The sequence below is a fragment of the Apteryx mantelli genome, chromosome 36 (assembly GCF_036417845.1).
Source record: "Apteryx mantelli isolate bAptMan1 chromosome 36, bAptMan1.hap1, whole genome shotgun sequence".
NCBI classification, from domain to species: Eukaryota; Metazoa; Chordata; class Aves; order Apterygiformes; family Apterygidae; genus Apteryx; species Apteryx mantelli.
Window position 1 is genome coordinate 527,134 of NC_090013.1, and position 17,149 is coordinate 544,282.

At 55.3% G+C, this 17,149-nt stretch overlaps 1 protein-coding gene across 8 annotated transcripts in view; it reads left to right on the forward strand.

The window, feature by feature from the left end:
- Window positions 1-262: 262 nt before the first annotated feature.
- The window catches only part of DNM2 (dynamin 2), a 42,815-nt gene continuing 25,928 nt past the window's right edge, over window positions 263-17,149 (forward strand). For all 8 annotated transcript variants that reach the window (XM_067314612.1, XM_067314614.1, XM_067314618.1 and 5 more), the window contains exons 1-9: window positions 263-546; window positions 10,224-10,297; window positions 13,436-13,585; window positions 13,957-14,160; window positions 14,510-14,608; window positions 14,901-15,061; window positions 15,320-15,462; window positions 16,107-16,242; window positions 16,565-16,632. In XM_067314612.1, coding sequence (XP_067170713.1) covers window positions 386-546; window positions 10,224-10,297; window positions 13,436-13,585; window positions 13,957-14,160; window positions 14,510-14,608; window positions 14,901-15,061; window positions 15,320-15,462; window positions 16,107-16,242; window positions 16,565-16,632 — 1,196 coding nt within the window. In that variant the 5' untranslated portion in view covers window positions 263-385. The remainder of the gene's footprint in view (window positions 547-10,223; window positions 10,298-13,435; window positions 13,586-13,956; window positions 14,161-14,509; window positions 14,609-14,900; window positions 15,062-15,319; window positions 15,463-16,106; window positions 16,243-16,564; window positions 16,633-17,149) is intronic.

The following is a 17,149-nucleotide window of genomic DNA, read 5'->3' on the forward strand; positions in this document are numbered from 1 at the left end:
GGGCGGGATCTGCTGCCGCGCCGCCTCAGCTGACAGGCCAACGCCACCTTCCATTGGCTGGTAGGAATGAGCGACGCGTTGGGAGACCAATGAAACGGAAGAGGATGGGCGTGGCGGCGTGCTCCCGCCCCCCTACTTGAGTGACAGCGAAGAGCTCCACTCCGCTCGTCCGGCTGCTATGACTGGCGGCCGAAGCGCCCAGTGGCGGCGCCGACTGAGGAGCGCGGGGCGGGACCGACGGAGCGGCGCCTCCGGGGGTGTCGCCAGTGCCGGATGAGGAGACTCGGAGGGGAAGTTTGGTCGCCGCCGCCGGGGACCGTGTGAGGAGGAGCCGCCGCCGCCGGGAGAGCGGGAGCGTGCCCCCCCCCCCCCCCCCCGCGCCGCCATGGGGAACCGGGGCATGGAGGAGCTGATCCCGCTGGTGAACAAGCTGCAGGACGCGTTCAGCTCCATCGGGCAGAGCTGCCACCTCGACCTGCCGCAGATCGCCGTGGTGGGCGGGCAGAGCGCGGGCAAGAGCTCCGTGCTCGAGAACTTCGTGGGCCGGTGAGTCCCGCCGTGCCGCGCCGCGCCGGGGAGGGGCGGGCGCCGCGTACGCAAGCTGCGTAGCTGCCTCCCCGCCCGCTGCCGCCGCCCGCGCGGCGCAGCTGGCGTAAGCGCGCTTCGTGAATCCCGCCTGCGTAAGGCGGCTCGAGGCGGGCGGGGCGCGAGCGCGGCCGCGGAGACCCCCCTCCCTCCCCCCCCGCCGTGCCCGGCAGCCGCTACGCAAACTGCGGAGCGCCCCGGCAGCCCGCTGCCCTTGCCCGGCCCTGCCCCTACGCACTCGACGTAAGGCGCGGCCCGGGGGAGCGGGTCACCCGCCGGCCCTTGCGCCAGCGGCGCAGGCGGGGGCTCGGGCCGTGCCTGGCGCGCGCGGCGCTGGCGTAGGGGGGCTTGGTGAATAGCGGGGGGCTCCGCCAGGCCCGCGCCGTCGCCGCCGTGGTGCGACCCGACCCGGGCCCCCGGGAGCGGAGCGGGGCCGCCGGGATGGGGATGCGGGGGAGCACCGGGAGCAGGTGCAGGGCGTGGAGGGGCTGCGCTGGGCCCTGCCTGGACCCCCTGCACCGGGCCCGACCCAGGACCCCCCCTCCCCGGACCTGCTGACTGGGCCGCGCATCCCCCACATCCGTGTCCCCGAGCACCGAGGCCTGGGGCAGCCCGGAGCCGGCAGCGCGGGAGGCCGCGAGCACGGCCGCCGCCGGCCGCCGCCAGCCTCCCGTCGAGCGGTGCCGGCCGCGAGCGCCTCGCTGGCTTGTCCTGGTGCCTGCCAGCATCCTCGAGGTCCTTTGCGGGCGCCCGGGAGGCGCCCCAGAAACGCCGGGCTGACCTGCGGAGTGCAGGCATGTAAAGCAGAGACAGGGAAGCACTGGCTTAATTGGAAATAGCCGGTACGGCATCCTGTTTTGATGCTTAATGAGACCTGACAACACTGGAACGCGTTCTTTAGCGCGTCTTGCTCTGGTTATAACTTTCAGCAAGACCGTGTTAACTTACAGAAGTTAACGCTGGGCTGCATCTTAAAGACGCTTCTGTTTCCACTCTGATAGCGTTGGGCCTGGAGTCATCGCCGCACCTGGGTTTGAGCGGCCTTGGTGTTTGGTGCTGTACAGATGTGCGCCCTCGCGATAAGGCTGAGCTCTCCGCCAGCCCTCTCCCAGGAGCGGAGGGGTGTCAGGACCCTGCTTAGAGCCGGTCGGAATTGGCAGGATAAGGGATTGGCATGCGGCCTGGGATATGCTAGGGGTGGGGAGGAGAGTGTGGCTGTCAAGATAATGCAGGGGAGCCGAATGCTCCTGATTTTATATTGCACGAATGCTGCGGGGTTTAAAAATCTTGCCACGCGCTTCGTACGGCCCTGCCGGCTCTTTCAAAATCCGTGGTAGCTGCTAACAACTTCTGCTTCTGAATCAAAATGCTGAGAGCGGAGGTAAAGTCGCTCCTTTGGCCGTCTCCGCCGTTATGGGGATGGCGGCACCGGTCCCACAATTAATAGCGCAGTGCGGGGCTGTGAGCTGGCGGCACTCGGTGCTGCTGTGTCCCTGCGTGCGCTTGTTCCACGCTCAGGGTAAGGGAAGTCACTTGACCCCTTCTGCTTTGTTCCCGCGCTCCGCTTCAGCTTCATCTGGGCTCACGAGCTCGCTGTAGCACGGGCTGCTTCTCGCCGTGCCTAGAAAATACCTTGCACAACGGGGCTGCAGTCGAGGCCGGGGCGGATGCTGTAACAGCAACAATAGCAGATTTCCGGTGAGGTCATTTTGCGCTGACACTGGCTGGCGGGAGCGTGCACGGATCTGTCTCTCCTTTGACAAGGCGACAGTGACTCGGTCCTGCTCTGCCGTCGGGTCCGGCGTTTGGCGTAACGGGAGCTTTCCTGTTTCCAAAGAGCAGACCGAGCGTCTTTTCCAGCACTTAGGATTTTTTGGCTTCACAGTTGCTGTGGTGACGCACCAGCGGCTTCCTTTATCGGTAGAAAAGGGGCCTTTTGAAAGTCCTGCATGAGTTTTCTCCACTGTTGTGCTATCGGCAGTTCAAGTTTTGGCTTACTTAACATTTTCCTAGAGGTGAGGTCAGGATCCGGAGCCTGCTCTGCGATGCATCACCTGACACAATTTGCCTTTTCTTTTGTGCTCACAGGGGTTTAATTCATAGCGTGGAGTTGCAGCCTGCAAAGCAGCTGAGGATGCCTTTTGAGCCTGTCGTTGCTCGTGTGGGAGGGAGAGGAGGAGTCAGCTGGACCAGCGCAGGTCTGACTCTGCCAGACTAAACTTGCCTCTGGGCCGATGAGTTTTGCCAAGTCTCTTTGCAGTTGGGGTTGAATTGGTCAAGTTATTACCCCTCACAAATAGCTGCCAGTGGAAATTCTGGCAGCCTCTAATTATGGTGCTGCTGGAAAACCAGCCCAGTAATTAAAAATCTTTGTTCCAGAGTGTTTAAGTCTTTGTCAGAAGGCTTTTAATAAGGGGTTAACTGCACTCCGCAGACTCTGTTTTCCGTAAGGGTCTGAACGGGAAGGCTTTCCGTGGGACTTGATCTGTATGATTTTCTCTGTAACCTGGAATCTTTCACTTACATCTCATGGCACTAACTTTGTTCTGCGGTGACGCACTTGTGTTAATAACCGGATAATTATGTATGTGGTAAATTCTGCCTTTGCTTGGTGTCCCTGCGTTTAAACAGTCAGCTCGGTCGTTGTCGTTGTGCGGTGATAATACCTGCTCATTAGCACCTGCTTCCCTCGCTCTGCTCTAGCATCGTTTTCCCTACACACCTACTGAAGTATCTGGGAATAAAATAATGAGGAATATAGATTATAGTTACACACTCTGTTATAACAGCCGTGCACAATAATTCAGCACGGAGAAGGACGAAGAGCCCTGAAATGGCTAATCCATTGCTCGTATTGCAAACGGTTGAGGGCAGCGACCGTCTGCTTATCTCCGCGCAGCACTTGACCCCGTTGGGGTGCTGGCGTGCGTGGTCCCGCGTCGCACCCTCGCAGCTGGGTGACGGTTCGACAGCTCTTCCTCTGCACCTGGCTGGGAGCGCATCCAGTGTTTCTCATGGACGTGCGGCTGGATGTTGACTGGTTGCGTTTGCTGGGCTAGTCTTGTCCTTGAGGCTATTGCAACTGTCAAAATAAACGAGCCGTGCTGCATGAAACGCGCTCTAGATAGCGAGCTAAACACGGCAGGCCTCCGCGCTGCGGACAGGGCGCTTTGACCGCTTCGGGATGAGCTTCGTTTTACCCACAGGAGGCTTTTTTGTGAAGTCGAGGGGCCGCTTTTAAGTGTACAAATGTACGTCCGTATAAATGCATAAATACAGACTGACGTGCCCTTACCGCTAGGAAGGCAGCAGTGCTTAACCAAGACGGTCTCTGACTAAGGAGCCAGTTGTTGCTCTTTGACTCGTGTGTGGTGTTTTTAGTATACAAAATGCGATAGAAATGGGAAAACTTGCACGTAAACAGCCTGTAAGGTGTAACCCTCCGTTGGGACGTTTGCAGTAGCGGCGCGGTGCAGGTGGTAGGGAAGAGCCACTGGTGATGTGCTCAGCGTCCGTGTTTTTCCAAGCTGCGGATGAATAAACAACACGGCAGAAGCAGCTGGATTTTGGAGCTTGCTCGGATCTTTCTGCCTGCTCCGATTTCCTCGTCCTGCGAGTCCCACTGTGGCGGCTGTCGCCGCATTGAGCTAAGGCTTTGCGAAGGGATGCGAGGAGGCCTTCCGTTCCGGCTGATCGTGTTTCCTTCTGAGGAAGCTTCCTGTTAGTTTCTGAAAGATTCCTTCCTTTGTGGGGAGGGGGATGCTGCTGGCAGCTGGGTGGAAATAGGACGTGAATTTTTTTTTTTTGCTGATAACCGCCCTTTCGCACTTGTTTGACCTTTATTCCTGGCTTCTCGTTTCCGACCCACTAAGAAGTCGGAGGGGCTGCTAGGTGCCTGCATAGGAAGCCAGACTCCAGCAGCACTTCGCAGCCGGCATCCTGTCTGCAGAAACAAGCCATGCCGGGTTCTCCGGTGACGTATCCGAGCCCTGCTGCGTCTCGTAGCCGAGCCTCGGTTAGCAGGAGGGAGAAGGGGCAGGTCTGGGCGGCGTTTAGGAGCAGGAGTTTGGCCGAGCAGTGACATGGAAGAGGGAATTTCGGCTCTGCTCCGCGTGACCCCCCACGTCCCTGCCTCGGTCTTGTCGTGGTGAGCCCTGGGGAGAGCCGCTGCTCCCCCTTCAGAGAAGCAATTTTAGCTGATTGAGTTAAGGGTGGTGACCGGAGAATGCAGCTGAGTGTTGTCGCTGGATAAGGAGTCAATGGGAGGTTTGGATCCTTGTTCTGGAAGGCCCAGGTTAGGTATTTTTCAACTGTTTGAAGAAAGCATCAGTTGAAATTAATGTACCTTAGTACTGGGACATCACGATCACGCGTTGTGGTGGTGCCCTCTGCGGCCCGAGCACACGCGAGAAGGGTTACGAGCCCTGTGCGGACAAGGAAGGGACTTGCCTTCAAGTCCTTATCATACAAAAAGGAATTGAGCTCAGCTGCCTGAAGTCCACTAAATCTTCTCTGAACTGGATGCTGGACTGAAGTGTGTTTGGGGGGAAGGAATCTGTCTTGCCTTTACATCTGTTTCAGCAGGCGTCAAAATAATAGTTGGTCTTGCTAACTACTGTGTGCTCTGTCAGGCGTCTGAAGCCACTTGCTTCTCTCCTCTTTTTTATTGGGGAAAGCACAAAAGGAAATCTAAAATACTGCATTAAAATTACATTACTAGCTGTATTAAAAGTCATTCTGTTGATGTCCTGATGAAACGTGCATTGACTAGTCCGTCTTTGGAGCCCTTGTAATGCCAGTACAAGCGTGCTAAATGCTCCGAGTCTCCGCCGGCCCTGCTCTGGCTCCGGAGCGACGCGCTGACGAACGGCAGCGTGCAAGACATTGCAGAGCGACATAAAATCCGGCCATTGACTGCGGTGGGCCCGTGGCTGCCGGGCCCGGGGATCACAACGGAGCCTTTGTGATCTGCCCCGTTGCGAGGCTCTCCCTTCCACAATGCGTTCGAGGGACCAAATGTCAATGGGGCATTATAGGCCGCTCGTAACGTGTTATCAGTACCCCGAGCGGCCGTAAATAGGACTTGGACTAACCTGGAAGGCCGCGATGGCAGGTTCTTGGTGGCTGGAGGTGTCTGAACCGTCCCTTCTCCTGGTGCAACGCTGAAACAGGAGCCGCGAAGGGCACGGAAGACCCCGAAAGAGAGACAAAATGTAGCGTTTGCGCCAAGCATCAAGAGCTGAAGGTGGCGAGATCAGAGTTTTAGGCTGACGCTAATGCAATGTCCAAGCCTCTTAGAGGGAAAAATTATCCTGCGGGGTAGGATAAAGATAAGAGCGACCTGTTCTTATGTCTTTTGGCAGGTCACGGCTCACGACAAATATTCTCCAGATCTGGTTTAACTCAGTTGCCGAAGTGGAATTGGCCGCACTTAATTTAGAGAGTCTGGAAGGCAGCTCCGTGCGTGTAAATCATAGCTTTGACTAAGTGTCTTCAAGAGGGTTTTATAGCAGTAATAGTCATAGGAATGGTAATTTAATAGCTAGGCGTTGCTTCAGAAATGGGATGGGGAAGCTGTATTTTATCAGCAGGCAGAGCTGGTTGAAAGCATAGCTAAAGAAAGGCGAGATTTGAGAAGTGAAGGGCCCTTGCTCCTGCGGATGCTGGCTGTATTTTGGGGGAGCTCACGCTCTGGTATCTTTTGGGATGTTTCTCTCTCCGCCCTCGCACATTGCGACAACATGAAAATCTCAAAGCACTTCAGGCATTAGTGAAATGGAGCTCCCTCGTTCAGGGCCAGGACGCCCGGCGGGACTGCCCGTCCCTCTGCCGCCGGCCCCTCTTCCCCGGGCTCAAGCGAGACGCTTTTTGGTGAAAATAGACGCTTTTTGGCAAGGGGCCTTGGGGGATGCGGAGCGACCGTCCGACGCCACGCGAGCGAGCGCACACGCAGGGCAGGACGTGTCCCCTCCCGGGTGTTGAGGAGGAGCAGCCGTGGGGTCGCTGGTGAAGAACCTGTCAAGATAAACAACATGCCAGGGAGACTAAATCCTGAAACTGGAGAGGGGCCGGGGCGGGGGGACGCACGGCCAAAAGCCTGACGGATGCGGGCTGCTGCAGCGAGGAGTCCGCAGGGGCAGCGCGCGGGAGGGCTCGAGGCGAGAGAGCCGGCTCGCGAGCGTCTTTGATGCTGAAGATGTTAGAGATAATGGGAAGTATTAAGTGTACTTTCTTGGGAAATAAAGTTTGTCCTTTTACTCTATCTTAGCAAACAGGAGAGAATTTCCTGGTACTGGGTGCAAATACAAAGGAGAGATAGAGGTTCCATGAATAATCTGATCAATGGGAAAATCCGGCTTTAATGTTGACATTTCAAATACCCCTTTGCCTTCCCTCCTTGACGATTGTGTCTCTCAGGTGCATCATTCCAATTACAGCCCTGTTAACGCGCCAGCCGCGTGCCTCCGAGTCACGTTGCGCTGCTTGAAAAAACGCGGAGGGGACCATCTGGTGGGCCTCCGCTGCTGTCCCAGGTGTCTCGCAGGCCACGTTTCCTCCTGGAGGAGGCAGCTCCCGCTCACGCCGGCGGCAAGATACGCGTGCCCGAATGGGCCTGAACGCGGCAGGACCCTTCGCTGGTAAAACACCCGCTGGCTGCCGAATGCCGCGCGGGGCGGGGCGGCCCGGCTCTGCGGCCCCGCAGAGGTTGGCCCCCATCTCCCCGCAGCGTGGGCGTTGCTCTGTCCTCCGCGATGAAGCCGGCCCTTGTTCGGCGGCACGCTGTGGCTTCACCTCGAAATGGCAGGTCACTCCGCGCTCTGGCGCGTGACCGCGCTGCGCTCGCCCCTGACCCCACGACGTAGCGGCGGGCGAGCTGGTGCCGTACGGCCCGATTCCTTCTGCGTTGTGAAATTAGCCCGTCCCGGGGGATCCGGGAACGGGGCTTTTTTTATCTAGCCGCGGAGTGTCAGGCTGCTGCGAGTGTGATCTTGCTCCTCTTCTTCCCAGGGGCAAAGATCATCAACTACTTGCAAGGTGCATCGGGTCAGGTGTGGCAGGAGGCTAAGCCGCGCCGTCTTGGGAGCGTAACTCCGTGTTAATGGCCTCTGCCTCACTTCGCTGGATCTGACTAACGCGGCGTTGTTGGGAGTTACCCGTTCTCTGAGTGTGCGCATGGGTCTTTACAGCCCGAAAGAGCAAGGTCCACGCAGCAACAGCTCGGCAGCCTGCGCGGATGGCAGTCGGTGTCGAGGGTGCGTTTCGCCTCGTCCGAGTCGCGAGAAGCGTTTTGGTGGTGTCGGCCTAGAAGAGAGGCTCTCCCGCCTCGGGTGCTCGGGGCCGGGGGGGTCCTGGGGAGGGCAGTGCCGGCGAGGATTTTATGATTCTCACCTTGTTTATTTAAAAGGGAAGAAACACCGTGTTCCAAGCTGCTTTATAGGGCTTGCGTGGTGCCACAGTGAAACTGCAGATCCTTAACCTCACCGGATAGCAAATGGCACTAGAACAAAGTTGAGCGCGAGGGAAGATGAGTCCTGACGCTCTTATGTCATCAAGCAGACACCCATAAAGACTTCCTTTTCCTGCTGGATCCCAGCAGCTGCGGGCGCCCGCAGAACCTGCAGTCCCAGTTGCGCAGGAAGTTGTTTCTGACAAGCGCTCCGTGATAAAAGTTAACTTTTATTTGGAGGCTCTGTCCTTGAGCCTGCCTCCCATATGGTGCTGCGCCACGACCGACTGCAGAGCTGTGGGATCCGGCTACCTGCAAACCCAGCCGGCGTCGCATCCAGCCAGCCGGAGCGCGGGCAGCGATGGAGCCGCCGTGACATGGCTTTGGCTGCTGCTGCTGATTCGCTTCTGCCGATGCCCAGATCACGAGTTACCTTTAAACTTCCTCGGTGCGGGGGGTGCTTTGTGCGCTGCGAAAGGCCTTAAGAGCCTTTATCCCTGCAGCGCTCCCATGCACGGAGTGTCCTCAGGACAGTGGGGCGATGCCCCGGCTCTCGCCAGCCCAGCCAGCGGCCCCCAGGGCGCGTGCTGTAAGCGCGGCGCTGCTGATGCCTCTGCTCAGGGATCTCTGTTTGCTCACAAATCTTGCCGGCGAAATGTTCAGGTGAAGGGTGAGCGCGGCGGCAGCGCCTGGCCAGGCTCGTCATGCTGACGTAGCGCGGCAGCGATGTTCCCGGCGCAAATGGTGCCGCTGTGATTCACAAGCGTGGCTCCGCCACCGCGGTTGCGGATGCTGACGTGTGGCGCTAAGCTCCCACGCGGGGCTGGGAGCACCATAAGGAAGTAGCTGAGTTCTTGGCATGATCTTTTCTTCTCCAGATAAGGTGATTTCTTGGCTCTGGAGTCTCAAGGTCAATATTTTCCCAAGTGTGGCGCATCACATTCAAGTACAGGTGACAGCGCCTGGTGTGTCCGCGGTACGGATCTTGTTGCCTCGTGCTCATCTGTTCAGCGCTTGGCTGGTGAGCCGGTGCGGACTGGGACGTGTTCTCTTGTTCTGGGTTTGCGCAGCACCTGAGTGTGCTGTTAATGGAAGCAGTAAATCCACGGAAAGCTGCTCTTCCAAGGAGCTCTTATCGCTTCCATTTCAAAGCAAGCAAAACCACAAACGGGGACAAAGAGAGCTGCTCGGCAAACCCGCTTTCTAGTCCGTCTCCCATCGCCCTTGGTGGCGGAGAGGAGAGCCGAGGCCGTTCAGCGGGCGATAACGGCCCCGGACAAAGCCGCCTGGCTGGGGTGTCAGAGCAGCGCCGTTTCCAGGCAGAGGCATCCACCGCGCGGGTCGCGCACGATGCCTCGGCATACTCAAATTTGTACCCCGAGAAGGGGGGCGGGAGGAGTGACTCGCTTGGAAACTTTGCTGCTGGAGGAACAGCGTCAGTTCTTTGCTGCGTTCTGCTGTTAGTAGGAAATGGTGTGAAACGGTAAAGGATGTGTGGTTTCAAAGGATAAAGAGAAGATGATGTTTTTCTGCCTCTCTCCTCCTGTTGAGGTGTGTCTTTTCTCTGAGTTAGCAGGGTCTAGAAATCTGGTAGACACTTAACTTGGTTGTTGGCAGCTGGAAAACCTCTTTCCACGTTCCTGTGCTCTCAGTCTTGAGAGCAGTCGCTTGCAGGCAGTTTATGGCGAAGGGAATTGTAAGGACACAGGAGTTGCTCTGCTCTGGTGTCCGTGCTCCTTGGGTCTGATTTGGGACTGGTGTTTTACGTGCGCGTGCCGCTTCCTTCAGTCCAGGCTGGGGAGGCGCTCCTCGAGAGGTGCCGCAGTCCGCCCTCGGAGGTGTCCGTGCGTGCTGTCCCCGCAACGTAGGCTCTGGTCCCTCACCTTTCCCTTCGTGAGGAGGGAGAGCCGAGGGATGGAAGGACGGGCTCGTGACCGAGACGAAGCCCGGGAGAGCGGCATTCCTCTCATGCCATGGGTGTCTGTGATCGGGGACAAGTCACTTACCTCCCTTCCAGCCGTGGATGCAGAGGAGGAACCAGTTCTGCTTAGGACTGAGGCATGTTCGAGGCCCTGCACGGCCATCTCCGGTGCCTGTTGTTTCGGTAGCGGTGTGATCGACTCAGTACAGTATTAACTGCTTGCTTATTTAGCCACATGAGTGAACATGTGTCTCTCTTGATTCCTTGCAGGGACTTCCTTCCCCGAGGCTCTGGAATTGTCACTCGGCGGCCTCTCATCCTTCAGCTTATCTTCTCCAAGACAGGTACGGTCTAGCTAGTCCAGCCAAGAGCAGCTGTCCAGCTTCCTGTTTAGAGGCAGCAGAGATTTGCTGCTGCGTTAAAACTCTTGGCTGGCAAATACCGCTCCAAATACCCTACAGACTGGAACTACTGCTGGCGTTTGGATGCTTGTCTGTGTGAGTCTCTTGCAGATTTGTCGTTTAACAAGCTTATGAATATTTAGGTAACAGTTCTGGTTCTTTTGAATGTTCCTAGAACAGGGTTGTGACTGCTGGAAAGCAAACGTGCTCTTCGAGATGAAAGCTACCCTGGAAGTGGCAAATGAGATAGGAGGCTTGTTTTCTGTAATTTGGCGCTAATGCTGTCATTTCAGCGTACGTCTAATTGAGAGCATATGCCAGCAGTGTGGTTTGCTGGGTGGGAGCCCTCAACACTGAAGTGATTTGCCATAGCAGTGTGCTGCTTTCACTGCACATGTTGTATCTCCCAAATGGCATTTTTTTGAGGCTCATCTTGAGTATGTGCTGTCCTTTACACTGGAAATTTATGGTCTGGTATGCGGGAGACCTCTGCGGATGATTCTGATGATCCTTTCTTCCCCAAAATGTGTTAAATTCTGAGTCAGACTACAGTACCTTTAAAAATAGTTAAGTTAGCCCTCTTTAGATGCATTGTATTAGCACAAAGGAGAGAAGTGGTACCTGCAAAACCACAGTGGAAATGGGAGAAGAGCATTAGCTGAAACACTGACACTTCTAAGTCCTTTCTTTTGTTCCCCTCCAGTAGAAAATTCCTGGTCTCCTGAAGATGTAATTATTCTGACTATGAGGGAGACTTGGCTTGTGCACAAGCATTTACAGCTCTGACAGTTGCTAATAAAAGCATGCCTGGCCACTTACTTCCCCATCACTCTATGAGTCAGTTCCGTTTTGCAGTGTGATATGGAAGAGTCGTGAAATTGGCCCTTGCACTGGTTCACCTACCTTCACACCGCACAAGAAACACCAAGGAGCTGAAAATGAACCACAGCAACAGCCCACTTTCCCAAACAAGCACATCTTAAAAACATCAGGAAACTGATCTCCGGGGGAGATTTCTGTTACCTTTCTCTGAAGGAAATACGTGTGATTCGCTCATGCGATCCTCAGAGCCTTGGGTGTCCTGTTGCTTGGGTGTCTGTTTGGGCAAATCATTGCTGTTGCCCTGCTGTTCAAAACCACAGCTGAGCAGTCCATGCAGTCACTCTTTGCGGCCTCCTTTTGCATTTATTCAGGTGGGCCATTTGTTAAATAACAAATAGTTTCTAGTATGCGGAACATGCGAAGAGATTGCAAAATGTCAGACGTAGCCCTCGAAGGGTAAAATGTCAACAGGTGCTTAAACCAGTAGGAGTAGAAAGGCGAGAGCGGGATCGGCATCTACCCCCTCGTCCCACCCACGCATTAGTGTTGTTCAAGAAAGGAAGTGGGTAGCACCGTCCTTACAGACCATCCTCTCCCTGAGGCAAGCAGTGGTCACAAATCTATTAAAATCCCTTTCAAAGGGGCGGATTTGGAGCTGTTCCAAATAGCCAAGGAGTCTTTATCCGGCCGATTGCAGGGGAAGCGCTGTGCCTCTTATCCCTCGCCTCTCTGCTGAATTTTCCAAGTCCCCTCAAAGCTTCTCTCGAACTAGCAGGTCGCAAGACCCTTTCGGAAAACCTCAGATAGCTGATAGCGTCCTGTCAGGCTGGGAAGCCAAGCCGTATTGCGACGTCCTTTACTTCCCACTCGTGAGGGCAGCACTGCCGACCTAATTTCAAATCAACAGGCCTGAAGGGTAAAATGAAGTAGATGCTGCGACCTCTCCTGACAATAGGGCTGATTCAGTTGAAGATCGGATGTGAAGGCCTTCAGTCAGTTCTGCTATTTGAATGAAAACGCTTTCCTTGGCTTCTGGCGCAGGTTGGATCCAGGCCCTTCGGCACCTCGCAGAAACCGCTGCGAGCAGATGGGTGATTCAGAGAGACGGGGCTCCCTGCTCGGGCTTCCCTGACTTGTACCGTGGCCCAGAAGCAGCAGCTGCTTTTCAGACCGGTTCTCTTCCAAGGCATCTTCCCGCCGAGGAGCCGGGGCTGAGTTAACGTTTATCTCCTGGCACAGTTGCTTGGGCTTGGAGGGGAGTTCCTGGGGTCAGGCACCTCTCCGCGCTGCTAGTGCCCGCAGCTCTGCTGGGCTTGTTGGCTCCAGCGCAGAGTGAAATGGAGCGATAAATCCCGGGAGTAAGCGAGTAAATAAAGCAGAGCTCTCGGCGCAGGTGGAGGGGAGCTGTGCTTCCTTCTTGGCAGGGGGCTGGGGAATGACTCCTCGCCGACGGGGCGGTCGTGCCCCGGTCACGCCGCAGCGGGGACAATGCGAGGACGAGAGCCCAGGTCTCCAGCACCTGCGCGTCTCCGAGAGCCAGCTGGAGCCCTTCTGCCAGCGCGAGGGTGCTGCCAGCGCCGGGGGGTTGCTGCCCTGCCTCCCAGGCGCACCAGCACTCAGAGCATCTTGGCAGCTGAAGACTCGGACCTTTCTTCAGCATTCGGAGTCCCAGCAATAAAACGTTTAAAAGCAATCAGCGGGGACTGAAAGGCAAACAGGCCCGGGTGAAAACAAACACAGCCATTCTGACGTCGAGGTTCGCTAGCTGGAGCCAGTGTAGGCTGGCTGCCAGCATCTCACCCAAGGGCAGTTTCTTTTTGGCAAGGAAAGTGTAACTTGAAGTCCACATCAAAGCAGCTGCTGCCAGCGCAGAGGCAGCAGGCAAAGTGTCGGCTTGCTCAGCCCGAGTCTGCTGGCCTCCATTGTCCCGTTCTTCCCTCCTCAGCCAGAGGAAGCTGCTAGGCCAAGTTTGTTTGGGGCTGCTGCCAGTCAGGAGGCTGAACACGACCAGGTTAATCGCTGGGCAAGCTCGTGGTGCCTCTCTGGGGCACCGTTTCTGCCTGGCTGCTGGGGCAGATTCAAGCTGGCTGGTCTGGTGTCGCACAGAAATGAATGTCTGGCTCTGCTTCACGGTGTAGAGAATTCTATGAAACAGTTGAATCTTGGCATGTGTCTTACTGGGCTGGGCTTGAGATACGAGCCAAATTCTCTATTCAGTTTTTTTGTGTGTGTGTGTGTGGGGGGGGTTATCTCTTCCAGAATATGCTGAATTTTTGCACTGCAAATCCAAAAAGTTCACGGATTTTGACGAGGTGCGGCAGGAGATCGAAGCAGAAACGGACAGGGTCACGGGAACAAACAAAGGCATCTCTCCTGTCCCCATCAACCTTCGCGTCTATTCGCCACACGGTGAGTGAGGTGTTTTTCTGCCCTAGGGCTCTGCACACCAGCCCTCGTATTTGTTAATACACTTAGTGAAAAAAGAAAAGCTGGTATTTGCATACATAACAGCTATGGGTTTTACCCCGGTCTGTGCCCTAACATGCAAAAAGGGGCCATTATGTGCCTCTAGCCTATCTTCTACCAGCCTGGGGACATGTGGCCGCCATCTGAGCAAATACAGCAATAACTCTTCCTCCAGAGGGACTTGTAAGGACTACGGAGGTCTGGATCCATGAGCAGACCTGAAGAGAGTCAACGGCAGGACCGACAGCTGAAGTTCCCTTTGCTCCCAACTCCAGACCTCTGACCCCAAACACGTGTGGTCTCTGTCCTTTCAGTGTTGAACCTGACTCTGATTGACCTCCCGGGTATCACCAAAGTGCCAGTGGGGGACCAACCACAAGACATTGAGTACCAGATCAAAGACATGATCATGCAGTTCATCAGCAGGGAGAGCAGCCTGATCCTTGCTGTGACGCCAGCCAACATGGATCTGGCCAACTCGGATGCACTCAAGATGGCGAAAGAAGTTGATCCTCAAGGTAAGACAGACACGTCCTCCTGCCTTTCTCTGTCCCTGCAGTTGCTCTGAGCCCTGCAGTGGCGTGGTGGCTTGTGGCTTTGAGTGGCCCAGGTATCGAGTCGTAAAGTCTTCAACTGCTGTCACAGGAGAGTGTCAGAAACCAGTTGCACCATTTGGGAACCAAAGGGGGTTCTCATCTCTCCTCCTCTCACAGAGGACTCTCAGTCCTCTGAAGGCTGAGAAAGTGTCAGCAGTTCCAGTCCCCGCTGGCGAGTTCATACTCGTTTTGGTTACACACCTGCATGCCTCTTTCCGATACATTCTGTGAAATAAAATTGATTGTTTGCTGCTTTGTGTGGCTGCCTCAGGCTTGCGGACGATTGGAGTGATCACCAAGTTAGATCTGATGGATGAAGGCACAGATGCCAGAGATGTGCTGGAGAACAAGCTGCTTCCTTTACGAAGAGGTATAATGAACTTCGAAGGCTTTGTGTCACCCCGTATCCTCCCCCCCACGACCTTGCTACACCCTCATCTTTCATGCGGAGAGGGTGGCATTTCAGAGCAAGTCGAAGGGCAACTCCTGCGCAGCCTGTTATCTCTGAATGAGGTCTGCTGGGGAGCCCAGACCCTTCTTGCTGAAGATGTTGCCCTCTGCTTGAGGAAAGCAAAGTCGCTATGGATGGCAATCACAGAGCCCTGCTCGGACAGCTCTCGGCTGGGTCTGTCCGTAGCAAGAGCCAATGTGTCCTGTTGCAGGCTACATCGGCGTCGTTAACCGGAGCCAGAAGGACATTGATGGTAAGAAGGACATTAGGGCAGCACTGGCAGCAGAGCGGAAGTTCTTCCTTTCTCACCCGGCTTACAGGCACATGGCAGACCGGATGGGCACCCCGCATTTGCAGAAGGTCCTTAACCAGGTAGGCTGAACCGCAGGTGCTGTGTCAAGGCACTGCACTTGGTTCGCTGGCAGTTTAGTGCGCTAGAGGGAGAGCTTTTCTGCCATGCTGAGCGTGGGAGCTTGGGCGAGTTTCTGCTTCTCTTATATTTGTGGAGAGAAAAGCTGCACTTCTTCCTGAATGTTTTTTGCTGATAGTGTTTGTTGCTGATGCTGGTGGCAGAGGGGAATTCCTGCAGGCGGGTGGACTGCTGCACTCACTTTCCCAATTCTTTTGTAGCAACTGACCAACCACATTCGGGAGACGCTGCCTTCGCTGCGCAGCAAACTTCAGAGTCAGCTGCTGTCCCTGGAGAAGGAGGTTGAGGAGTACAAGAATTTCCGCCCTGATGACCCCACGCGAAAAACCAAAGCTTTGTTACAGTAGGTTTCTCCCTCTCAATACTTCAATCCTGGTGCCTCACCTGGCAAAGGAGGCTTAAAGCTGCTGGCACAGAGCTTAAAGTTACCTCAGTCTTCATGAAAGGGTCGTTTGTCTTGGCTAGTGGCTCCTTCCAAGGAAATGCCCGATGCCCAGATTAACCCTGTCATTAGGAACGAGTGGTGCTAGTGGAAGGCCTTGCCAATTCTAACTGCACTGAGGTGGCGCCTAGAAGAGATTCCCTGCCCTCCAGCACTAATCCGACAGGCTGCTGGGAAGGTCAAGGAAAGCCTGTCCCAGAAATGCCTGGTGAGCACCTCTGCGGGCAAGAATTGGTGCCTCTTGCTTACTGAGCTGTGTGCGCATAACCTGCTTGTTTTAAAGCAAACAGACTGCACATTTGGTCTCAGGATTAAAAAGGCGACTTGTGTCCCTCCTTGGCCTGTCCCTGTGCCCTTTGGACTACAGCAAAAGGGAGATTCTGCTTCTGTGACTCACACAGAGGGAGTTTGGAGAATCTTTATATGGCGCTGACACGCAGAACTGGTGGCATGTTGCTGACTGCAGTAGACGGCCTGGATGGCTGTCCATTCTGTCATCTGTTGTAGTCAGCTGCTACCTGTTTAATCCTGCTGCTTCTCCACAGAATGGTCCAGCAGTTCGGTGTGGACTTTGAGAAGCGGATTGAAGGTTCAGGAGACCAGGTGGACACACTCGAACTCTCCGGGGGTGCCAGAATCAATCGCATTTTCCATGAGAGGTTTCCTTTTGAGCTCGTGAAGGTAAAGCTGGCCTGGGGACCTGTGTTCTGCACAAATAGTGTTTGGTAGGTGCTCTGTCCCCACGCAGAGCAGAATGTGGTTGGTTTTCCACCTGCTGTTAATGAGGAGGGGCACGTTTGCTCTATGTGCTTATTTCCTAAACCTGACCTGACGCCAGGGGTGAGCTGAACTCCCTCTTGCCCAGCCGTGCGCTGTGACATGCAGGTGGAGCTGAAGCCTTTCCCTTCTCCTCATTCGGAGGTGCTTGCAGAAGGAAGGGATGTTTTCTTAGAGCCTCAGTTGCTTGCTGTAAAATCTGATTGTGGCTTTCTTCCCTATTTAGATGGAGTTTGACGAGAAGGATTTGAGACGAGAAATAAGCTATGCAATTAAAAACATCCACGGTGTGAGGCAAGTATCGGAGCAGTGCAGTAGCGGATCCTGTTTTCCTTAGGGTAGATCAGTAAGCCTGATCCATGTGGTACGTGCGATCGGAATATTCCTGCCGAGAGAGAGGCGATACGTGTCATTGTCAATTCATTGTCCAGTGTCTTGTGGAGACCAGCGTTTGCTGAGAACGGATGGTCCCTGTTGGAACCTTTTAGAGGGAATTAAAGGGGTAACTTAACCGTCCTGCTGATTTTGCTTCACGTAGTTTTCCCCCACTGTGTCACTTCAGCGTAGCTGATCTGAAAAGGTTCCCCTTGTGCCATCAGTTCAGATACTAAGATAGTCTTTCTCTTCCTCTTTTATTTCCTCCAGTGGGGGAAGAAATGACCCTGAGAGAAATTTAGGGAACGAGAGTTAAATCTCCCGGCTAAGAGTAAGGATCCAGGCTCTGGCCGTAGGTGTGTGCCCTGGGGACCAGAGTTGTCTCATTTAGAAATAGTGCGTCTTGTGTGGAAGCAGCTCAGCCCATACAGCGCAG